General features: G+C 54.1%; 1 protein-coding gene across 1 annotated transcript in view; it reads right to left on the reverse strand.

The window, feature by feature from the left end:
* WNT3A (Wnt family member 3A) overlaps positions 1 to 23,981 on the reverse strand; it is an 84,171-nt gene extending 60,190 nt beyond the window's left edge. Inside the window, exon 1 of the mRNA XM_064279806.1 lies at positions 23,911 to 23,981. Within this exon, the coding sequence (XP_064135876.1) occupies positions 23,911 to 23,981 (71 nt within the window). The remainder of the gene's footprint in view (positions 1 to 23,910) is intronic.
* Between the last annotated feature and the right edge of the window lie 1,172 nt (positions 23,982 to 25,153).

Consider the following 25,153-nt stretch of genomic DNA (forward strand, 5'->3'; position numbering starts at 1 on the left):
GATGTTATGACTGCCTGTCAATGTGTCTACCCAATTTAACAGGGAGACATAGTGCATGACCACATGCCAGAGGTGATGTGTTTATCCAATCCAACAAGTGACACATTGTCAAGGAGTCTACCCAATCCAAAGGTGACATATTTCTATGCCCATCTGTAGACAAGTCTATCCAGTCCAATGGGGAACATAATGCTATGACTACCTATCCTTGTGTATGCCCAGTCCAAAGGGCGATGCTTGGTTACAACCACCTGTCAATGTGTCTATCCTATATGACACTGATGCATGGTTATAACTGCCTGTGAACATGTCTACCCATTCTGACAGATGATGGACAGTTACAATTATCTGTTAATATGTCTACCCAATCTGACAAATAACATATCATTATGATGGTCTGTTAATTCGCCTACCCAGTACAGTAGGCAAGCTATTGTTATGACTGCCTGCCAATGCATCTATCCAATCTGACCGGTGACATACTGTTACAGCCTCCTGTTGACGCATCCACCCAATCTGATGGATGATGCATGGTTACCACCACCTGTCAATGTGTCTACCCATTATGATAGATGATGTGTGGCTACCACCACCTGTAGATATGTATGTCTACCCAATCTGACAGGTGATACATTGTGTGACTACCTGTTGATGCATCTACCCAATCTGACAGATGACATACTGTTATGAATGCCTGCTGATGTGTCTACCCAATCTGACAGGTGACATGTGGTTATGACCACTTGTCTACGTGTCTATCAATGCAACAGGAAGACATATTGTTACAATTGCCCGTCAACATGTCTACTCAGAGAGGTGACATATTGTTATATTGTTATGATCACTCGTTTATATGTCTACGCGATCTGATGGTACTGCATGTTTACGACTACCTGATGGTGTGTCTGCCCAATCTGACAGGTGATATGTGGTTATGACCTCCTGCCAATGTGTCTACCCCATCTGACAGGTGATATGTGATTACAACCATCTGTTGTGAGTGACATATTGTTATGACTGTCTGTTGACATATCTACCCAGTTCCACAGGTAACACATGTTATTATGAAGGCTGTTGACATGTCTACCAATCCCATGGGTGATGCATGGTTATGACAGCCTGTCAATGTTTCTACCCAATCCGACAGCGATGCATGGTTATGACTGCCTATTGATATGTCTATCTCCCACAGTAGGACAGTGGGCTCTTGGTGACAGAGCTCTTCTATTTCTATTTTAATGCTTACCACACCTATTGGTGGATGCTCTGTGTGAGTGATGGATACAGTGGCTGCAGCTGCTTTTCAGGCTGGCCTGACTCCCATCCTCTGCTTGGAGGTAACTACTGATATCAGAAAACGTCTGTGGGGTTCTCTGCAACAGGGTGTGGTGCAGAGAGCCTCGGGATGGTGCTCCGAGAAGATCCAGACATACAGAAGGACAGCTGAGTGGGTAATGAGTTTGAGGAGAACAGCATCCCGTGGCTTCTGAACAAAACCAAAAACCAAAAAAACAAACCCAGTCTGTTGCCGTTGAGTTGATTCCAACTCATAGCGGAGAGAGTAGCACTGCCCCATAGGATTTCCAAGAAGTGGCTGGTGGATTTGTACTGCCAACCTTTTTGGTTAACAGCCTGAGCTCTTAACCACTGAGCTGCCAGAAATCTGGTAACACCTGCTTCCACAGAGAGGTAAACAGATTCTAACCAAGATCACCCAGGTCTCTCTGCCTTGGCTGCTCTTCTCAGCGAAGAAAGTACCCACTTTCTCTTCTCTTCTTCCTCAGGGACTCTGATTCCTCTCCATTTCTCTGACTGCCCAGTGTGGCCAGGCCCGAAGCAGATTCCTGGCCACTCACTTGTCCTGGCTCTGACTTCGACCTGGAGGAAGGCCCAGTGCTTACCTGGAGGCTTTCTCCTGTAGGATCCAGGAGGGAAAGCCTGTTTCTCCTTCCTTTGCTTGGTGGGGAAACCATGGCATGGTGGCCGTATTGATGCCTCAGCTGGAATCCCCCAGGGGTTAATCATATTCAGCACATTCTCTCCCTCTGGAAGGATTAAATACCTATCAGGAGGGTGGGAAAAAAGCTTCTGTGGTCCTCCATGACCTACTCACATGTGTTAGGATGCTAACGTTTAGAAAGTCCTGTTTTGAGTGCCAGTTCTATCTACCTGCAGCGAGAGCAGTAGGAAATGGTGAATCATGGTCTCCCAGTCTCAGAAAAACAAACCTACCCTCTGGTCATACAAATTACTTCTGTCTCAAAAACCATCTTCTGTCTCAAAAACCTTCAGAAGCTGCCTCACCTTGAAGCACGAAGCCCAAACACTTTGGCCCCTGGAACAGCCGGTGGCTGCAGAGAGAACGTTACATCACTGCAGAAAGTTCTACTGGACAGCACTGCTTCCCATCTCGCACCCCTCTCCTACCCTGCAGACTCTTGTGCTCCAGTATACCAGCCTCTCACCTCATTTTCCCACCTCTGTCTCCACAAGTCCCGCCCCGAAGGGCCTTTGCTCCTTGGATCACGTACACCCTCTCATCCTGAACACCATGCCAGGTGCCCTCACCCCCTGTGGCCATCCTGAGCCCTGATCCTCTTGGCCTTCCCTATACGGCACTTACTGCACTCTGCCTGCATGGCTCCCTGCCCTGCCAATCCTGGAAGGAAAAACGCAATGGAAGGGAAATGGGTACATTCCCTGGAAGTCCCAAATGTGGATACCCAATGCCAGTGTCCTCTACCCCCCATGTTTTTTCACTCCCGCTAGACAGGCCCTCCAGAACTTCCACAGGCTCCTCACCCCAGCATGCCAAGAGGAGGACAGCCCTCCTTCTAGGGGGCTGCTTATCCTCTTCCTGTGTCCCTGATCCTGGGCGAGACACCAAAACCTCCATACCAGACGCTTAGCATCTCTCAGGTCCCTTGCACGCCCATGCCCTGGAGGCCACGTTGTTCTGAATTGTCACGTCTTCAGTCTAATGCAGCAGATGCTGCCCTGTCTGTCCTCCATGTGAACTCCACAAGGTCACGCAGTGGCAGGAATCTGTGTCCCAGCCTAGAACCTCTTCCCCAATATGGCGTGTGACTACGAGGGCTTGCTTGCAGTCCTTTCATGCATTGATGGAGGACTTATGAAGTGCCGGCGCCAAGCCAGGTCTGACCTTCCCAGGTTTCTCCCACGCTGGCTGGCCGACAGCCCCACAGGCCCTGATATTTGGTGATAGCAAGTGCCAACGCAGCTACGTGAATGCCTTCCCTGCTTGGCCTGCCCACCGTGCTTCTCTCTCCCTTTGGAGCTCGGCTTGAGGGTCCCTTTGTGGGAAGTGCGCCCATGTTTCTGTCCCTTGCTGTTCATGCTCTGCCCTGCATGGGATGGCTCCCGTGTCTGCCCTCTGTCTGGAGATGGCAATGACCATGTCTGCCATCTCTCAGGGCCGCTCGCACTGACTCAGGGGCTGAGTTTTTGGTGGTTCAACAGAGGGACCAATGGAGGGGAAGGCCCTGCTCAGGCCTTGGTGAGCAAACCCAGAAACAGAGGCACCTGGCAGAGGTCCACAGTGTGGGAGAGAGGCCTCCAGGCAGGAGAAAATGGGGGGCCCAGCGGGGAGAGGACCTGGGTGGGAGAAGATGGGGGCACTCAGCAGGGAGAGGACCTCGGCAGGCAGGAGAGCAATGGAGGGAAACATGGCCGTGGGAGCTGAGAGTGACCAGAGGCTTCATTTAAGCCTCCTTTGCTATGCTTCTCCACCACCTGTCTGTCAGTGGTGGCCTTCATGTTGCTGTGATGCTGGAAGCTATGCCAGCGGAATTTCAAATACCAGCAGGGTCATCCCTGGTAGACAGGTTTCAGTGGAGTTTCCAGACTAAATCAGATGCGGAAAGGCCTGGTGATCTACTTCGGAAAACTAGCCAGTGAAAACTGTGAGGTACGACATCCCTTTGCAGTGGACAGTTTAGTCCTGTGGTCCTGGCTTTGGGAGCAGAACCACACCTGAGGCCAATTAGTACAGGCCAACCAGACTAAGAGGGATCACCCTGGGGATGACATGGACTAAGCCTCAGGAGGACACAGGCTGAGGCCAATAAGAGCCTGGGAAGACACGATAACAGGAGCTTTCTGGGTTGGAAAGCTCAAACATTCTGCTCTTGGAAGAGTGGTGAGCACCTCCTCTAGGGACATGGAAGCTCTGTGCTGAAGAACGGCCCTCTCCCGCAGTCCTTGTCCCAGAATGGGGAGGTCAAGAGATTGGAACTTCTTCAGAAGAGATGGTCACCAACCCAGCAGAAACCCTGGGCTCCGTAAGAGTGCAGAGGCAGGAGAAATAGCAGCAGAGGCCAGGAGAAAGCAGAAGCTGGAGTCTGCTGAACAAAGTGGCAGCAGAGCAACCTGGGAGAAGTGGGCTGAGAACTGTATGTGTTTAGGGCTGCGACAGCACCAGGAATAGCAGAGACCACGAGAGGGCCTGGGCAGTGGCAGAAACCCCACCCAAAGCACAGGGGGCCTGGCCTGTCAGAAGTGCAGGACGCCTGGCCAGGGTGCAAGGCAGCCTGACTAGAGCGCAAAGGGGGCTGCCTGCAGAGGCTTTGGAGACTCGGCACAGAGGCCTGCCCACAGAGAGACAGAGCAAGCACAGCAATGCTGCACCTGACCTAAGCTGGTGATGTGAATCCAGCACCTAAGACATGGAGCGCCTGCTGACATCTAAGATGTGCCCGCCAGTGATGTAAGAGTAAACACTGGCTTCCCATCATGGAACAGTGAAGAGTGAACATTGATTTCTGTGTGTTTGCTGTCTCCTTCCCATGTGCTTATGCTCTGGGGGCGTCTTCTGTGTTCTGGCTCTCATCGGATGGACGTAATACTTATGAGGGATCCGTATTAATGAACAACCTGTGAGTGCACCACAATAATAAATTTGTATTGTTTGGACAACCTGTGAGTGTCCCACGAAAACCTCATGGAGCACAACAGAATATTATCCGATATGGTGCTGGAGGAGCCCTGGTGGTGCAGTGGTTAAGAGCTCGGCTGCTAACCAAAAGGTTGGCAGTTTGAATCCACCAACAGCTCCTTGAAAACCGTATGGGACAGTACTACTCTGTCCTATAAATTCGGAATCAACTCCATGGCAACAGGTTTTTTATAGTGCTGGGAGGTGAGCCTCCTAGGTTGGAAGGCACACAACAACCCCAACAACGGACTCAAACACACTTATCATGAAGATGGCGCAGGATCAGGCAACATTTCCTCCTGTTTTACGTAAAGTTGTCATCAGTCGGATCCCACTTTACAGCGACCAACAAGCTATGCTCTTGGTCAACAACCTTTTGCCCATTTTTCATGTGACAAAACCCAGAAGCCTCAGGTGCTATCTCCCTCAGGCCTGCCTGCCCCACCCTGCTATTCTGTCTTCCCTCCTGGAACAATGGTGGTTTGGTTTTTAAAGGGCCAGCCCCCACCCAGGCTCTGCCTCTCTGGTCACCTACGGGCGCCTGCTTGAGCACAGCCGGTGGCTCTGTGTCCTTACAATGCAGAGAGCAAAGTGTTCCTCTTAGACCTCAGTTCTCCTTCCAGCTGATGCCCCTTTATCTGTCCTTTCACCGCTAAACATTTCAAGAGAATCACCACCTTCCGCTTGCTGTTGAACCCCTTGTTCGGCTTCTCTGCCCCACTCCTGGCAGTGTCTCTAGTGACTGCCTGGTGGCCATTCACACCTGTAAGATTGCTCAGCCTGCATCCCGCCACCCTCCCTAGATGTGTGCTTTCTGTTCCTTTGCTGGGTTGGCACTGGCCTTTTTCTCCCTTCTCTCAGAGACTCTCTGGTCCTTTCTCACGGACTCATGCACCATCTGTGTGTAACAACGCTCCCCTACCTCCTTGCTTCAATGCCAGCTGCCCCCTTTGTACTGCAGCCCCCTGTGTTTGCAGAGCATGTCTCTCCCCTCCTGGACCCAAGTCCCTGGACTCAGCCTTTTTCATCATGGGCCCCGCTCCCGATAAAGGCTCAGGGCACAGCTGACATGGATGGTGTGCGCACTCCACTGCAGGGCTCTGGGAGGATGCAGTGGGCATCATCAGGAACAGCCCTGCACAGTGAACCCACAGAGCACACCCTCCCCAACTTTCCCTGGGAGTCCATGACTTGGCTGGCTTTAGTGCCAGCTCAGCCTCTGATTTGATATCATTTGAATTAGGGGCCTCTACCTCTTGGGGTCTCCACCGGGGCCAGCCACGTGCAGAGTTTGAAGAATACTCTCAAATGAGTGGAGAAGCACATGAGGGAGCGGTCCCTGAGGACTGAGTAGCCGGATGAGTGGATGGAAGAATGGGCAGGAGCTGGCTGGTGGGGAAGCAGGACTTTGGTTCTGGCTAGTCCAGCAGCTGTTACACAGCTCCCCATGTCCCTCTGGCTGGCCTGCTTGGCTGCCCATCAGGCTCCTTTAGCCTCAGAGCTAGAAAGGGCTGCTACAGCCAGGCTCTACAGGGCCTTAATGGACATTAGGCCAAGGAGCTGACCATGGAGGCCAGGCTAGTGGTTTTCAAGTTCTGCCCTTGGAGATAGCCAGGGCCCCAGGAGAGGCACCACAGGGGCTAGCATGAGGGTGAGGCTGGGGTGACCAGCTGTCCTGGTTGGCCAAGGGCTGAGCGGGCTTCAGGTGGTAAGCCAGGACAGTTTTGTTGCCCCAGATGTGGTGACTCGCTATGCTCTGGGTCCTGCACCCCAGTTACCAGGTCTAGACTTGACCCTCCACATGAGATCTCTGCAAAAGAGCCGCAAACAAACATTGAGCTATGGTTGATGAGGTACATGCAGGTGTGTTTAGGGGTGATATGGACTGATGCTTGCAAAGCTTTGGAGTGTGTGAAAATAAGATGGATGGATGGGTAGATAGAGGGGTGGTTAGGTGGGTACACTGAATTCAATGTATTCTTTCATTTTTTCTGTATGTCTGAAAATTCTCCTAATGCAATGTCAAGAACAGGTTTGCGAGTCCATGGCGGTCGTCTTGGAGCACTTCTGAGAAGGTGGCTCTGAGATCCCTCCTTCTCCATTGCCACCATCGGACCACAGCTGGGCAGGAGGAGAGGGAGCACCTTAAGAAGGGACATTCACTTGAGTTGATTTAATTTGGCCGATTAAATGTGCTGGTTTGTTTGGAGACTCAGAACAAGTGGAAAGGAATGAGATTGCTTGGTTTAGACAGAAAGAAAGAGACTTTTTAGTCTCAGCTTGGTGTCTGAGCTTCTCACCCTGACTCTGACTCAACCTCTCGATGCCCCAGAAGGAATTGCCCCAGCGACGTGGCCCGTTTCAAGGTCCCCATCCCCACTGCTGATGCCTCCAAGGCTGGGCTCACTCTGTGCGGTGGGGTTGGGGGGATAAGTTAGTGAAGAAGCCCCTCTACCCACCAGAGAGCCCAGCCCTCCTACAGAGAGCACAGAGCTTGCACTCCCCTCCTCACTTCCTGTTTTGCCCAGGCCAGGGTCAGGGGAGGAGGGTCTTGTCCTCACCTTTCTCCTGTGGTCCCAGGCCCCTGCCCCACAGCAGCAGAGGGGCTCTCCAAGCTCAATCTCCCCCACGCCTGAGCACCTCTGGAGTGTGCTGAGTCAGCGTGACAGCCCATAGTGCCCTCCCCCTGCCCCAGCCCTCTTTCAGGACAGGCCCTGGCATGCCACTGCCCAAGCGCTGCCAGGGTGCAGGCAGCACAGCCTGATGGCTCCAGCTGTCCTGGCCTCACCAGTACCCACAGTTCTCTGTCTTACCCTCATGGAGTCGGGTGCCACCCTGGGGCTATTCCTGCCTCTCTGGACCTGAGGGCCCCTTCCATTCCTTGACCTGCTTCCAGAAAGGCCTCACCTTTCGAAAGCCCAGTAACAGAGAGAACCTAGACAATGGAGACTGCCCAGGTTGGATGGGACAGCCCGCAGTGCAGGGGCGGCAGAGGGTCGTGTGCTGTGGGAAGGGCTAAGGGGGCTTCACTGGGCCTTGAAGGTCATTAAAATATATTTAAAAAATCCAAACTAGTCACACACTCCTCACCCCTGCTAGGATCCACATTTCTAATCAGAGGTAAGAGGTAGAGGACCCAAAATAATCAACACTTGGAAAACCGCAGTATGTAACTCCTTTCTCCCACATCTTTCTGGGAGGAAGAGGGGTGAGATCTGGGCTGGGGCTGGGGAGCCCAGGAGGAGAGGGGAGGGACGGGGGTCTTCACAGGGAGCGGGGCTGCACTAGGCAGTGTCCAGGCCTGTGGCCTTTTCGCTCCGAAAGCCAAATGCCAGATGAAGGTTGGGCTTCCAGAAGGGTGAGGCCGCAGCACCTCCAGGCCTCCCTCGCCTGAAAGTGTCACTTCTATATGGCCTTAGGGTCCTCACTCCCCAGTGTCCTCAGACCCGCGCCCAGAACAAGGGCTTTATGTCACGAAATAGTTACACTAAGTGAGACTCGGGCTCCTGGACTGGCTCTTGGACCAGAAACAGGACATTGATGCAAACGCCGGTGAAATCAGCTGTAAATAAGGGCACTCACTCGTCAGTCAACTTGGAGCTAATCTAACCACATGTGTGCTGCTGCCTGTAGTAGAAGAGGCGGGACAGCAGATTCAACGTGTGAGGAGGACATGGTGGGGCGGGGGTGGGCAGCAGCAGAGCAGCAGACAAGGCCTCTAGAAGCTGAGCGAGGCTGGCAGGCCAACAGCAGGGAGCTGGATTCCCATAAACGGGAAGTGGGGTGGGAAGCAGGTTCTCCCCCAGCACTTCCAGATGCTGAGACTTCGAGCGGAGAACCAGTGGAGCCCAGCCAGACTTCTGATGTGCGGAATCGTGAGCTATTAAATGGATGTGGTTTTAAGGCTCTGTGTTTGTGGCAATTTGTCATACAGCAGCAGAAAGCTAAGGTGTTCACCATCTCCCTTCTCTTCTGCCCACACTGACTTCCAGGGGCCAGAACCTTCTAGGGAGACAAGAAGCCCCTGAGGGGATGGTGCCTCCTTTAGCTGGTGGCCCTCAACGTATGATGTCTGAGGGTTGCTGCCACTGCCACCCTCGCTGACCCATCACCACTGCCTGTGGACAGCACCTCTCTCTCCTTCCACTGCACCCATGTGCCCTCCTCTGAGTGGGATCTCTTGCTAAAGCTAATTATTTCTTCCTTTAAAACTCCTCGGCCACTGCTCCTGTCTCCAGCTGCCACCAGCTTACTGCGAAAGCCCTGCCTAGTCCCCACCCCCTGCAGTGTTCTGCCTGCCCACCGCCCAGTGGTCTGCAGGACAGCAGGAGCAGGGCTCACGCTGACCTTGTGTACAAGGCTGCAGACAGGCCTGGGCTGTTCTATGCCTCCCTCGAGCCCACCAGCCATGTGAACTGCACAGATGAAGAGCTGAGACTTGGTGTAGAGGAACAGCCAAGGTCAGCACGTTCATGTGCAGAACAGGGGGCCCAGTATCTGTCTGCCTCCAAAGGCCCTCTATTTCCAGTGTACTAGGATGCCCTTGGAATTTACTAAATACCAAAAAACAAAACAAAAACCCAAACTCATTGCTGTTGTGTTGATTCTGACTCATAGCGATCCTACAGGACAGAGTAGAACCGCCCTATAGGGTTTCCAAAGAGCGGCTGGTGGATTCAAACTGCTGACCTTTTGGTTAGCAGCCAAGCTCTTAACCACTGCACCACCAGGGCTCCTGTTAAATACCAGTGCAAACAAAATAATATATGAAAACAAGTAACATATAGACTATAATAATAAAACAAAACCTGTGCAGCCACCACTCAACTAAAGAAATGGAACATTACGGATGCCCCCTGGTCCTATACTCACGGTTTCCAGCACGGAAAGACCACTGAAGGGGGCATGTGAAGTGACCACAACCAACCATCACCATTGTCACCCCTGGGTATCGCCATCTTATTGATTGACTTTGGCCTCCTTCTTTAGAACTCTTTGAGCCTCAGTTTACCCAGCTAACATTTGAGGTTACTCGCCCAGAGCAGGGTCCTCAAACCGGGGTCTCTGGGCCAGCAGCATCAGCAGTACAAGGGGACTTGCTAGAAATACACATTCTTGGGCCCCGCCCAGAGCTGCTGAGTCAGACACTGGGGACGGATCAGGCTGAGTCTCAACAAGCCCTCCGGGGATTCAGAAGCTCACTTGAGTATAAGAAGCACCGGATTCTAGGATTGCCGAGGCTGCTTCCGGCTTGGACATCCTAGGACTTCAATGTCACCCTGCGGATGAGGAGCTTTCCAAAGTTTCTTAAAGCCCAAGCCCTTTAATGTGGCAGTCAAGGGTTGTCCTCTAGTTTCTGCTTCTGGGACCCCACAGCTTCCTGAAACTTCCACCCACCAAAAGGGTGAGGGCTGCTCTTCCACAGTGTGGGTTTAGAGCTTTAAAGCCAGAGAAGGGAGGTGCATCACGTCACTGTGAGTACCTGTCTTCATGGGGGCACTGAGGGCCCTCCCCGATCCTGGACTGGCCTCAGGAAGTCAACGATGAGTGCAATCGCCCTGGGATGTCAGGGACCCCATGTCGTCATACCTCTGGAGCCAGCAATTAGCAGAAGGAGGAAGCGTGATTGGTGAACATTTCAGAAGAGATGCAGACTGGAAGGGGAGCTGTCTGGTTCAAAGAAGGGGCAGGTCAATGGTGGACACCCCACAGAACTGTCAGCAGGCACCCTCACCTGCGCCAGTGTTCTCGGGGGGCAGGTCCTAGAGGGCAAACATGGACCCAGCTCCTCATTAAGCCCCAGGAGCCTGCCCCAGCTCTCACCTGGATTCTTGGGGTTTCAAATGAATTCTCCAACCTTTCTCCTTCACATGCTTTACAGGTGTGCAAACTGGTGTCCAGAGAGGAATAGGAAGGGCCTTTTTAGCGGTGCAGATGGGAACGCTGGGCACAGTACGGCACAGCACAACGCGCACACCCCTCTCCAGGTGGGAGAATTCCACGTTAGCCATTGTTCATTCAACACCCACAAATCCCCTCTGTCTTAGTCATGGTGAGGCTCGGATCCCTTCTGGGGCGACACAGGAACACGAAGACCCTCCTGTTTGGAAAGCCCTTGGCTTGTGGAGATGGCATCATGGGCCTTCTCCTCCTCTTCCTCATTGTCATCACCGTAGTATGTTCCAGCAGGCAGGAAGCTCAGGGAGGAGCAGGTCCTGCCCAGGTGTACCTTGGCCAAAGCCCTGGGTGTGCTCCTTGCTCTTCTCTTGGCCTCGGGGAAAAGCCAGGTGGGAGGGTGCTAACATGCCCTGGGGCTTGGGGAGCAGCAGGGCAGGACAGCCTGACCCACCTTGCCTCACCCCTTCCCCTCACTGCTGCACCTGGCTGCCCTGAGTCACTCAGTGGGGAATCTACTCACTTCCCCTTGGGCTGGTGGCCCAATGAGGGAGGAGGCTCCTAGAAGACACCCACCCCTTTATGCTACCCTGCTGGAGAGGGCTAACCACCCCTCGTCCAGAGAGGCCTCCCTCAAAGGTGTCCATGCAGCTGAGATGCTGGTGGTAGGGGCACATCCACACTGGTGCCTGTATGGGTGCTGAAATGGGTGCTGAGAAGACCTGGAGATGCAGAGCCCATTGGAGGGCGGAGGTGGCCTTGGCAGCAGAGTCCACACTAGTGTGCTCACTGGCTTTGTGATTATGAAAAGGCGTGTGTGAAGAAAAGGAAAGGGTCTGGTGCAGGGAAATGCTTGTATCACGTCGGTCAAGTCACAGATTTGTTTTCCCTCCAGGTTTTCATTAATGCTATTGTCAGTTGTTTGTTAGTAATGATTTGTTTTTAAGGTGAGCTGCCACCTCCACTCAGAATGTGCACAAGTGTGTTTTTGGAAACAGGCCCCGTGTGGTCTTCCAGCCTGGGACTGCTGATGCCTTGGAAGCCACACCTTCAGCCTGGAAGCACTAATGATTTTCTTCCCTCTTGTTGAGGGAAGGCAGGCACCCAGCCAGCCCATTCTGCTCTGCATGGAAGATGCTGGCTGGGACATGCAGGGAAGGGAGGGAGGGACAGGTCAGGCGCCCAGCCTCTGCCTGGACTCCCATGTGAACTTTACTGTCACTGTGGGGCATCACCATGTGGCAGGACAGGGGGACAAAAACTGCTCTCCATGAGGGAGGCCCTGGGACAAAGAGCTAGGACCCAGGCTGGCCCCTCTTCCACCCTGCTGCCAGTGTCCAGCCCTTCTCCTGGCATAGCCATGGAGACCCAGGTCAGAAATGATCCTGACAGCCTGTAAAAGAACACCACTTTGCATGAGGAAGCTGAGGCTTGAGGGGCTCCATGGCCTGTCCTATTATGGTTGGTGGAGTCTTGGTTTTTGGCACCCAAGATGGTTTCCTTGGCAGGCAGTGTTGCAGGCAGGGCATGAGAGTGAGCTGTGTGCCTAGCATGTGCCACTCGCGACCCTGAAAATCTGCTGCCTCCAGGGCAAGCAGGCACTGTAAAGGACGGGCTGCAATTCATTAAGGCAGGGAAGGATAAGCACTCTGGGGAGGGCGGCCCTTTGTTGTTATGGATTGAATTATGTCCCCCCCAAATATGTGTTATAAATTCTAACCTCTGTGTCTATGGGAATTCCAGAACGCTTAATTGTGCTCATGAGGAAACTTTACATAGATCAAGAGGCAGTTGTTTGGACAGAAAAGGGGATACTGATTGGTTTAAAGTCAGGAAAGGTGTGCACCAGGGTTGTATTCTTTCTGAAGAAGAACGGGGCACCAGGATTGGAGGAAGACTCATTAACAACCTGCGTTATGCAGATGACACAACCTTGCTTGCTGAAAGTGAAAAGGACTTGAAGCATTTACTAATGAAGATCAAAGACCACAGCCGTCAGTAAGGATTGCGCTTCAACATAAAGAAAACAAAAATCCTAGCAACTGGACCAATGAACAACATCATGATAAATGGAGAAAAGATTGAAGTTGTGAAGGATTTCATTTTACTTGGATCCACAATCAACACCCATGGAAGCAGCAGTCAAGAAATCAAGAGACGCATTGCATTGGGTAAATCTGCTGCAAAAAACCTCTTTAAAGTGTTGAAGAGCAAAGATGTCACCTTAAAGACTAAGGTGTGCCTGACCCAAGCCATGGTATTTTCAATTGCATCATATGCATGTGAAAGCTGGACAATGAATAAGGAAGACGGAAGAAGAATTGACACCTTTGAATTGTGGTGTTGGTGAAGAATATTGAATATACCATGGACTGCCAAAAGAAGGAACAAATCTGTCTTAGAAGAAGTACAACCAGAATGCTCCTTAGAAGCAAGGATGGTGAGACTGCGTCTTACATACTTTGGACATGCCGTCAGGGGGGATCAGTCCCTGGAGAAGAACATCATGCTTGGCAGAGTACCGGGTCACCGGAAAAGAGGAAGACCCTTAATGAGGTGGATTGACACAGTGGCTGCAACAATGAGCTCAAGCATAACAACGATTGTAAGGATGGCTCAGGACCAGGCAGTGTTTCATTCTGTTGTGCATAGGGTCGCTACGAGTCAGAACCAACTCGACGGCATCTAACAACAACAACAACAACAACAACATGTCTATGGTTATAATCCCATTTGGGAATGGGTTGTCTTTGTTACGTTAATGAGGCAGGATTAGTGTAGGGTATATCTTGAATCAATCTCTTTTGAGATATAAAAGAGATTAAACAAGCGAGGAGAGATGGAGTAAGACAGGTGCCAAGACACATGGAGATATTCAATGAACCAGGAACCAGAAGCTGAAGAGACAATAACCTTCCCCCAGAGCCAACAGAGAGATAAAGCTTGTTTGTTAAAGCAATCCACTTGTGGTATTTCTGTTATAGCAGCACTAGATAACTAAGATAGAATTTGGTACGGAAGAGTGGGGTGCTGTTCTAACACATACCTAAAATGTGGAAGTGGGTTTGGAAATGGATAATGAGTAAAGGCTGGAAGAGTTTTAAGGTACTTAATAGTAGAAGCCTTTGGAATTTCTGGTGGTGTAGTGGTTAAGAGCTACAGCTGCTAACCAAAAGGTTGGCAGTTTGAATCCATCAGGTGCTCCTTGGAAACCCTATGGGGCAGTCCTACTCTGTCCTATTGGGTTGCTATGAGTCATAAGTCAGAAATGACTCAACAGCAATGGGTTTTTTTGTTTTGTTTTGTTTTTATAGTAAAAGCCTAGATTTCCTTGAAGAGACTGTTGGTAGAATTATGGACAACAAAGGCAATTCTGGTGAGGGCTCAGAAGGAAGTGAGAAGAGCTAGAGAAAGTTTCTATCGTCTTAGAGAATACATATGGCACCAGCAACAGAATGTTGCTAGAAATGTGGGTGTTAAATATGCTTCTGGTGAGGCTTTAAAAGAAAATGAACATGCGATTAGACAATGGAGAAGGTACGATGCTTTTTATGCAGTGGCAAATAACTTGTATGAATTATGTTCAAAGGTTTGGTGGAAGGTAGAACTTGTAAATGATGAATTTGGATATCTGGCTGATGAGATTTGTAAGCAAGATCTTAAAGGGTCCATGTGGTTTCTCCTTGCTGATTATAGTAAAATGAGAGAGGAAAGAAATGGACTTAAAAATGAACTGTGCAAAATAAAGACAGAACTCAAAGATTTGGAAAATTCTGTTGTACAAACTAGGATATGTCCTAGAATTTTCACCAAGGATGTGGCTACACAATCTTTTGTTAAAGAGATTAAGCCTGTAACTGATGGATCTAACAAACCACCACAGCAGAAAACTCTTCAGCTTAGACTGAAGGGGACAGAGAAAGAATGAAAGGTAAGAATGCTGTTTGCCTCTTAGAATTCTACAGGCAGGAAACAGACTATAAAAGCTACATTTGTTGTTTCCATGAACAGAAAAGGCCCATACCTGAAGCAGCTTAGAGATCAGCAGAAGTGTTGGAAGGAATGTGGGAAGCAGGGCCTTCTCGGTTTCAAAGGGTGGGGCCATGGCCTCCTGGATCTCAAAGGGTGGAGCCACAGCTTCCTAGGCTTCAAAGAGTTGGATCTTCACCAGCTTCGTTCTGTAGTGTGGGGCTATTGTTAAGGTGTGCTAGGGAGATGGGCTACTGCCCAAAGCTGAGGGGGTGGGGCTGTCATGCCCAAGGGGCAGAAGAACAGAGCCTGCCAGGGCCAAGGAGATGGGGTCACAATTCAGATGGACTAGGAGAATGGGTCCACCTAAAGCCAAGGGAGCAGTGTTGCCATCCCAGAGGCCTGGAAGGCAGAGTTGAAGCCTAGGGCTGAGCGGCCTCCGCTTGGAATCCAGAAGGCATGGCCAACACCCAGAGTCTGGAGGACGAAGCCATTGCCCAGATGGTCTCAGAGAAGAGAGGATTTTTTTCAAGCATTAAAGGCTAATGTAATTTGTTCTGCTGGGTTTTGGACTTTCTTGGTGCCTGTTAGTCTTTCTTTCCCTCCAATTTCTCCCATCTGTAATAGAAATGTCTACCTTGTGCCTGTTCCACCATAGTACTTTGTAAACAGATAACTTGTACTCTAGATTTCACAGGTTCACAGATGAAGAGGAATTTTGTTGCAGGATGGAATATGCCTAAAGCCTCATCCATATTTGATTTAGCTGTCCCCCCATAATTGTGTTGTAAATCCCAACCTCTATGCCTGTGGTTATAATCTCATTTGGGAATGGGTTGTCTCTGTAACGTTAATGAGGCAGGATTAGCATAGGGTATGTCTTGAGTCTATCTCTTATGAGGTATAAAAAGAGGCTAAACAAGTGAACAGAGCAGAGATGGAGTAAGATAGATGCCAAGACACATGGAGATCACCAAGGAACCAGGAAGCAGAAGCTGAAGAGACAACAACCATCCCCCAGAGCTGACAGAGAGAAAGACTTCCCCTAGAGCCGGCACTCTGAATTTGGACTTTTAGGCTCCTAAACTGTGAGAAAATAAATTTCTGTTTGTTAAAGCAACCCACTTGTGGTATTTCTGTGATAGAGGTAACTAAAACTATGGTGTCCTCAAAGCCAATGGCATTGGCCAAGCCTGGCAGATAGCTCTGTCATTAGCCTGTTTGCTTGCTGTTATGTCCTTCTCTTTCCTGGGCCTCAGTTTCTCCACATAACACAAGGTGGCTGGACCATATTCCCTCCGAGGCTTGCAGAGAAGATCAGATCCTTCTCATTCTCTGCTTGAATCACAGGCTATATCTGCACCTGAGAGATGCTGCAGCTCTCCCGAGACCCTTTGGCATATCCTCATCTCCTGCAGTTGGTCTCCTGGGCGAGGTCCATGTCCTTGTCCTTGGCTGGCTCAGAGCTCTGGTGAGCCTTCCCACCAGGTCTGGAGTCTCTGTGTTCTGCCATCAGAGCCCCCCACCCCACCCCGTGGCCTCACTCAGATGATGGCTGCCCTGCATGACAGGAGTAGTCTGCTCCTTCTTGGAAAAGGAGTGGCCAGAGCCTGGCTTCCCCATGGACTGGGCTCCCTTGAGGGTGCGAGCTGCCTGTGGAGTCCTCAGGAGCCTGTCTGCTCTTTCCTGTAACCAGCAGCCCAGGAAGGGCCTTGTGCCTCCCTACAGGGCTCTCATGGGATGCTATCCCTCTGTTCCAGACCTTGCAGGGAGCTGAGCACCTTCCACCCAGAAAGGCTCCCCATGGGGAAGGGCCACCAGGACTGCTGCCGGGCCCTGTGTCTTCCCAGCAAGCTCCCCAGTCCTGCCTGGAGCCCTGGCAGCACCCCTCCTCCCGAGCCGGGCCAGGATTACTGACACATACTTCGAGCAAGTCCCAGCAGGTGGGCAGAGAGGCTCCCTGTGCCCGCGGCCACGCATTTGCCTGCTTCCTTGGCTGCGGCGGCACGTTTAGCTGGGAAGGAATGTGGAAGTGCGACACCTCCAGCTGTCTCACCAGGAAGGCCAGGAGGGAGACTGAGGCAGCGCCTCCAAACGCCTGCCCGCCTACCCCTCACAGTACAGCCCATGGACACCCAGCCTCAGGGACCAAGGGAAGGAATATTATGTCCTCAGGCCCCACAGAGCCAAGGCACTCATAAAATTTCCAAATCATACAGAGCAGCTATGGGGCAAAGAGGGTGCAGAGAAGTCGAGAAGGAAGGAAGGGGGATGGAATGTCCCCATTTAATGGCACACACCCCAGATGACTCAGGCACCACAGGTGTCTGTTCTACAGAGGAAGAAACAGAATGAACGCCATGAAGTGCCTGGCCCAGACCCTCAGTGAAGAGGCCGCAGGGCTGGGGCTGGAGTCCCACCGAGTGTCCAGTCCAGGCGAGGAGGACAGGGACGATAGCGTAAGTTCAGAGTGCCAAGAGTGACAGAGCCTGGGGCCGGCTCTGTGAGGGGCAAGGCTGGGAGGGCATGTGGGAATGTGGAGGGCATTGCGGCGGGGCGGAGGCATGCTGCTGGAGAGGCTGCTCACGCCCTTTGCACCACTGAGCTCAGCAGTGCACCTACCCTGCACATGGTGGTGACCTGCACTAGTGTAAACTGCACGGAGTGAGGTCAGTGAGGCCCAACAAGAGGGTGGTCAGGGCAGCAGGTGGCTATGTGGAAGGAGCGAGGCTGTCGTCAGGTCCTCCCCTGAGAACCACGGATTCTCAGAGGAGGAGGAGTGGGGACATCATGGAGTCCTCCCCCAAGAACCAAGGATTCTCGGTGGGAACAAGCGCGGCCATGGTCAAATCCCTCCCTGAGAACCACAGATTCTCAGGCAGCATCCTTGTTAGGCCATGGATAGGTGGTCAGGCCCTCGTTGCTTCCAGGCCTCCCAAGTTGGCATCCGGCAATGGCTCATATGTTTAGGGAGCTTTTCCTACGTGGAGCCAAATCTGCTTCTGTGTAACCCACAAGTGTCCCTCTGGAGTTGCACTGAAGTCCAGTCCACCCCTCACAGCGTTTTGGACACTCAAAGCAGCCGCAGCTTCCCCTGAACTTCCCAGCAGCAGGCAGCCCCAGCTCTTTGCTGTGCTTTAAAAGGCAAACAGAGTCCTGCCTTAGGTTCAAAAACTCACAGGACAAGTGCCGAGTGGTGAGGAGCGGTGGGACCATGATTATATGAGAAAATCCCACAAGGAAGGGGCCGGTGTGGGCTCGGGGCCAAGCTCGATGGCTTCAGGCTTGTGTGGCAGTTGTGGAAAGTGCTGCTTAAGTAGCCAGTGAGGGACTTAATTTTTTCTAGCCCACTATTGCAAAATATAATAAAATACAATGAAAATGTGACAGCACTGCCAGCTTGCAGTGACATCTTAAGCACTGACTCTCTGTTTTGCCCTCATTTCTGCAGGGCTCTGGTCTGAGATCCACACTTTGAGTCACTCTGGATAAGTTTCACGGACAAAAGAGCTAAGCCCTTTTAGTCTTAGGCCACAGCAGCAGCATTGTCACCTTTACAGGGACCTTTGGAAAGGAGCTTGCCTTCAGGACACTTACGGTGAGAGCTGCGGGCTCTGAGCCATGCCCCTCCATCTGTGCCCGGTATTCAGCACCACACCGTCCGGTGGACTGCCAGCCCCCTCGGACATGTCTACAAGCAGAGGAGCCTGGGCTGCACCTGGTCTACGGTCAGTCTGCCCAGGCCTGCAGCTACTGGCCCACAAAGATGCTAAGGAAGGACCACAGAGCTAGCTGAGGGACCTCAGCTGTAGCCAGGGAGCTTCCTGTTCCTGGAGGGGCTCACACAAAGGCTGGAGATTTGGGGCAAGGACCCCTTACTAAAGAAGAGGCTCTATGAGGTCATTTTTATGGTTCCTCTTTGCTCCAAGATTGTATCCATCTTTGACTGTATTTATTTGTTCTGTTCTCCCTTCCCAAAAGAATCCTAGGAGCTTATGCCAATGAAGCAGACAATCATTAAAAAAACAACAACAACAAGTCAAATGAAATGGAGAGGCAGAATCTGCCATCTCTGAGCCCCACACCAGGCATGGAGTTTTCCAGCAGCCAAGTTAGAGAGACGAGAGGTACTCTTCTCCTGCTCTGAGCTCTGGAAGGGAGCTGCCGTGGTAGGCTTTCAAAGGGTCAATATAATGGATGCTAGTCTTTGTGGTGACGTGGCACAAAGCTGCCTGACCCTTAATTTGTGGTTCTCTGAAGGCAACTCTCCCAATGCCCCTGAGGTTCCACAATGTAGGGGGTTGACCTGGTGTCTCAATATCTCCCGTTTTATATGCTGATCCCTGCCATCCTAAGCCTTGTAATCCTCGGAGAGGGGACCATGGAAGAGGGCAGGAGGGAGAGGCCAGAGAGGAGAAAGTCAAGGAGCTGTGAGTCAGAGCAGACAGGAAGCCACCCCTTCCACCCCTCACCTCAGGACTGGTGTGGGGCTCTGCGTGTGACGTCCTGCAGGGCCAGGGCATCTCTACAGGTGGGCCAGCTTGGGAACGCACATGCATGAGGACCTACCCCCAGGTCCTCACCCTCTGTCCTAACCCATTGCAGTCCCTGCTCACCCAGGCACATGGCCGTCACGGCACTTGTTTTATCTGTGTAGCCTGCTCATTGCTCCTCCATCCGCACCCATCACCCTATACCTGCCCATCCTTTCGAGGTTCGCCTCTAGAGAGTGCTCATGGTCTCCTGTAATGGACAGTGAGGCTGCCCTCTGCCAAGAGCCACCTGCTGTGCTCTGTCCCCGGACTATAAAGATGCCCTTGCCAGGCCCTGCATGGGGGTGTGCCACTGTGCGTGTCATGCAGGGAGGGCCTGGGAGGGCCAGGGAGCAGATGCCAGATGAGATGGGCCTTCAGGGTGAGGAGGAGCCCTACAGGCAGAGATGGGTGGGTGGGAAGAGTGGCATAGACACCTGTGCATAAGGAGAGCTATGTGCTGACCAGCACAGGTGGCTGGGGAGAGTGCAAGATCTCAAAGGCCCTCGAAAGCTTTGCAAGGGCTTCGCAGCTGGCTTTGTAGAGACCAGGGTGTTGTCTTAGCCATGTGGACATGGGGAGCTAGAGGGCTTGTCGGTGAGCAACTAATGGCCTGTGGGAGTGGTTCAGAGCAGAGGAAAGGGCACTGATTATTGCCAGGGCTGGCTGGGGTGACCGTCTGCTCCATGGCACAATCTCAGGTACTGGTGAGGGACAGGCAGGAGGCAAGGGGCCCCAGCAAGGAGGGGCCGGGGCACCGGGCTTTCCAGGCCTATGGGGAAGGTGGCGGTAGCTAGGGGCAGGGCAGAGAATCTGGGTCCGATGCCACTACTCATGCCTTTTAGAAAGTCTGGCAGTGTGGTTGCTGGATTGGAGGGGACAGTTTGGGGGCAGGGAGGACAATAATCAGGGTGAGTGATAGGTGGCCAGGGGTGTGCTCTACAGTGGGGTTAGGGGAGTGGGGGCCTGTAATATCAGTCGAGAAGGATGGACTGGCTTGGGGATGGCCTGTACACTGGGCTGGGGACAGGAAGACGGGCTGTCCTCTAGGCCTCTGGGAGGGTCACAGGCTAGTGACCCAGACATGGAAAGTTAGAAGCAGGTTTTCAGTTCTGAGCAGATCATCTAGCACCGCAGACACTGTGCTCTGACTGTTCCATGTCACAAGAAGGGAATGGGGCATGCCTTCCCATCCAAACGCAACATGGACTCTTCCCATTAGTCTTAATTCAACAAGAGCTCAGCTTGACTAGGGGAGTCCCTGGGTGGCGCAAATGGTTAAACGCTGGGCTACTAACTGAAAGGCTGGCAGTTCTAACCCATCCACAGGCGCCTTGGAAGATAAGCCTGGCGATCTGCTTCTGAAAGGTCATGGCCTTGAAACCACTATGGAGCAGTCCTATTCTGCACACACGGGGTCACCATGAGTTGGAATCCACTCAACAGCAACAACAACGACCAGAGGGGAGATGGAGAGGAAGAAGAGGTGGTGGATCCCTTCCAGGCTGGCACTGCATGGCCTTTGAGACGTGCTCACCACCCCTGCAGCTGCTGCTTCAGAAAGGCCCTGGCTGCTCTGGGGCTCCTGCTCTGGCCTTTGCCTTCCCACCGTCTCAGAAGAAGCCTAGAAAAACACTCCCACAGGTCTCTCCAGTCTAGACCCTTCTGCTCTGTGATGGAGCTGGCTGGTGCCTCCGATGCGGTGGCCATTCAAATTCCCACACGGTGCTGCCAGTGACACCTTCTCCTGGCCCCCTCACTCCCACCAAGAGCCACACCAACTTCAAAAGCCTAATTGCCCCTGATTTGGGCTGTTTCCTTGTTTTGTTTCCCCAGGTGAGGAAGTTCCTGGTCAGTTTCACTTTCATATGCGATTGGTCCCACAGTAATGGCCCAGCTACAATTGGCCTGGGGCTGGGACAGCCTTTGGAAACACTGAGGGGGCATGTGGGCTCCTTGTTTTAGGGAGGGAAGGTGAAACAAAACCACCAATTAGGAAGGCTGACAGCGAGGTGAGAAGTTATAAAGAAACGCCCCGTGGCCTGGGCCACTCCAGTTTTTTTCCTCCCTTGCTCTCTGCAGGCACATCAGAGCCCCCTGCTCCCACCCCCTTCAGCAGTTGCCAAGACTCTTGGGTTGGATGATAAATTAACCAGGGGCAGGAGAAAGAATGAGACGGCGTTTGGAAAGCTCTCTCTCTCCAGGTAGAGGGTACAGAAGAAGACAGAAAAAAATTCTGCTGTTATTAAATTGTATAATGTTATACGCCACCTGTCTCTGCAGATTTTAATACTCTGATCCTCCACCATTGTCTGTTTCTCTGGTTTGTCTTTTGTGAATCTTTCTATTCCGCCTGTGTGTGTGTGTGTGTGTGTGTGTGTGTGTGTGTGTTGTCGTGGGAGAGCATGTCCTTCCCACGTCTGGCTTGTCTAGGGTAGAGGGGAGAGAGGACTGAGGGCTTGGATGGGTCTTGTCCCCAGGGAGCCAGTGTCCTCCCAGGAAGCTTCTTCTCAGGAAACTGAGAACACAGAGGGAGGGTCAGAATCTCATTGAGAGCCAAGCGTGGGTAGAGGAGCTGTGGTCCTGCCACCCCATCCCTGTCAGAATTAGACGGGGTTCGACACAACACCCTTCCCTCCAGACTGTGTAATGGGGGTTTGGATTGCTGAGGGGGGTGGGGTGAAAACAACGAGGGGACCCTACCCCTCTCCTGGCCCCTCCCACTTCTCCCGGAAAATGCATCTCTCAGGGACCATTCAGATGGAGCTTGTTTGGGGCAGGTGAAAAGGGTGGTTTATATGGGTGTGTGTGTGGCGGGGGCGCTCAGAGCAGACGGTACCCCCAGCGTGGGGAAGCCTGGAGGCCGGTGACAGGGCCCTTCTTTATAAGAGGCGTGCGGGGGTGAAGGCGCTTCCTCGTGGGCCCAGGAATGCGGCGGCAGGTTCTAATTAGAAGCCTGGGCTCGGAGAGCGAGGCCGGCCTACAGGGCTCTCGGCCGCGCTCCCTTCTCGCTCCCAGTGACTGGCGGGGCGAGCGTCAGTGTCCGGGTGCCAGCGGGCACGCCAGCCGCAGCCTGCGCTCGGGGGCGGCAACTCCGGCGCGCAGGTGCCGCGCAGCGGCGGCGCGTGGCTGCGAGGGCGAGCGCGAAATGCGCCGGGCCAGGGGGCGACCGGGGCCCCCGCAGCGCCTCTCCGAGGCCCTTCGACCGTTGGTCAGACCCTCCCACTCTGCCTGCCCGCGCCGCCCTGCAGCGGACAGACCCCGAGCCCCCCTCCGGGGCGCCCTTGCTCCCGAACTATCTCTACGAAGACAAAAATTATTATCGGATTAAATGTACTTCGGCTTGCTCGGTCTACACCCCCTTCCTCTCGGAGTATTATTATAATTCCAGGCAAGCCGTCGGAGAGGGTTCCTGGAGGGGGGTGTGCATGCTTGTGGGGAGGCTTCTCTCCAATTCTGGGTCATCATCAGCCTCTAGCCCCAGCCTCCCGGCGCCCGCATCCCGCCCCCCAGTTTGGTTCAGAAAATCCTGGGCGTCTCAGGGTGCCCGCCTCCCCGAGGACGACGGCTAGGGTTCCACTCTCTGTGACGCCTGCCTGCGTCGGCTGTGCCGAACAGGAAGCCCCGAGGGGGGGATAACTCCAGCCTCCCCACCCCCTCATAATATGCGCAGATGAGGGGGAGGCTGAGACCCTTTGGCCCTTTGGTACCCTTTCTTTGGCTGGTCTGCACCTCCATTGTCAGGCTCAGGAGCGTCTCGCCGGAATGTGCGTTGCCTTGCGGGAGGACTAGCGCTGCCCTCTCAGGTGTGGGGTCCTAGGAGCCCTCACTTAGGGGTCCTCAAACCTGATGCTCTTCACCCTCCTTACTTCCCCGGCAGCCCCCGCCTTGCCACCGCGGTCCAGCCAGGGGGCTTGCAGAGAGGGCCCCTAGAGACACCCGCCCAGGCAGAGGCCGTGGAGGCGCGGAGAGGCCCGGTGACGGCCGAGTGCACCCCGCCGCCAGCTCCCCACCCCTCCCGGCCCGGTCCCAACTGTCTTTACGTAACTTCGCCGCTCCGAGCTGTTCAGTCTTGTCTCATTGACTTTGTTTTAAAGTGTGTGTGTATGTGTGTAAAAGATATGGTCCTTAAAGAAAGTCTCCAGCTAATCTCCCTTTCCCCCCCTCGCTGCCTCCTGCTTGCCCTCCCATCTTCTCTTGCCTGTCTCTTGGCCTCGGGCTGCCCGTCGCCTTGGTGTCAGTGTCGCCGGTGCCCGATCTTCTTCCCGCCTCTCCCAGCCCACTGTTCACCCCGTCCGACGCCAAGAGCAGCTGGGACAGTCAGGTCCTTCGCCTGCCCTCTATGCCGGGGGATCAAAGCCCCCGAAAGCTCCACCACCCTAGTCCCAGCCTCGCCCGAACAGGTCGATAGTGGCCGCCAAGGAAAACAACCCGCCGCGGCCCGAGTGGAACCGGAGGAGTAGCGCGCAGATTCCGGGCCACCTTGGGCGCCCTGCCCGAGGGGACCGTGGCTTGGGGGCGGGACAGGGGCCAGGGCGAATGAGGGGAAGTCTCACTCACCACCAGATCGGGTAGCTGCCCAGCGCCTGCTCCAGGCCGCAGAGGAATAAGAAGTATCCGAGCGGGGCCATCGCCGGGCGGGAGAACGCAGAGGGCCGGGAGTCCGCCCCGAGAGCGCGGGTGCCGGGGCGGGCCGGGCCCTGGGAGCTGGCGAGGCGGCGGCGCTGGGCCCTCCTGCGGCCGCAGGGTGCGCGGGGTGCGTGGGGTGCGGGGGCGCGCGGGCTCCGAGGGCGGCGCTGCGCCAGGTGGGCCGGCGGCCGGGCTGCGGGCCGGGGCCCGGGGCGGCGCGGGGCGGCGGGGGCGGGGCAGCGCTGCGGGGGGCGCCCGCCGGGGCCGGGGCTGGGCGGGCTGGGGGCGGGCCGGGCCTTGGGAGCTGGCGCGGCGGCGGCTCTGGCCCCTCCTGCGGCAGTGGGGTGCGTTGGTCCTCGGGGTGCACGGGGCGCGCGTGTCGCGGGGGTGGGGCGCACGGGTGCGGTCCGGGTGCACCGAGCACGCGGGTGCACGGGGCGCGTGAGGTGCACGGTCTCCGAGCGCAGCACTGCACCAGGTGGGCCGGCGGTCTGGCAGCGGCCCGACCCGAGGTGGCAGAAGAGAAACAGTGTGGTCGGCAGGCGGCGCCCGGGGGGAGCCCGGGGTCCGCGCCCCCTCGAGGCTCCCGGGCCGCGCCCTCGGTTTCCGAGTCTCTTGCGTCCTGCTATCAGCTTGGAACGCGCCGTCCCATTCTCGCTCCAGGTCTGCCGCCTGTCCCCGGTCTCTCTTATTCCCTTGCCCTCCAGGTGGCTGGTCTGAGGCTCATTCTAGTCCATCTCCTTGCTTTGGAGGACCATTTGTCGGAAGCTGTACCTTCGCATGGCGCCTCGCTATTCTGCCCGCTGCCGACCCTCTTCGCCCGCACCTAGGCTGCCCGCGCGGCTCGGCAGAAGGAGAGGAACCGGCCAGGAGTGGCCTAGCCCAGGGACAGTGCCCAGGTGGGCGTCCAGGGTGCAGCCGCGAGTCTGCAGGTCCCTGTGGGGCTCAGGTGTGGATACCTTCCCTTTCTCCCCCTACACCCAGCCAGGGAGGAGAGCGCGGCACCCCGGGCCCTGCGAGGGCCGGCCTCGGTGGAAGCCCTCGAGGCGGAGCAGCCACCGTCCCTGTCTCTGGGACCACGGACCGCTGAGTCTGTCAGGGGTTAACAGTGCGTGCAGACTGACTTAGCCTCTCCTGTGCAAGTTGTTTGTCAGTCTCAGTAAGCGATATGACT

Source organism: Loxodonta africana, chromosome 2 (genome assembly GCF_030014295.1).
Source record: "Loxodonta africana isolate mLoxAfr1 chromosome 2, mLoxAfr1.hap2, whole genome shotgun sequence".
In the NCBI taxonomy this organism is placed as follows: domain Eukaryota; kingdom Metazoa; phylum Chordata; class Mammalia; order Proboscidea; family Elephantidae; genus Loxodonta; species Loxodonta africana.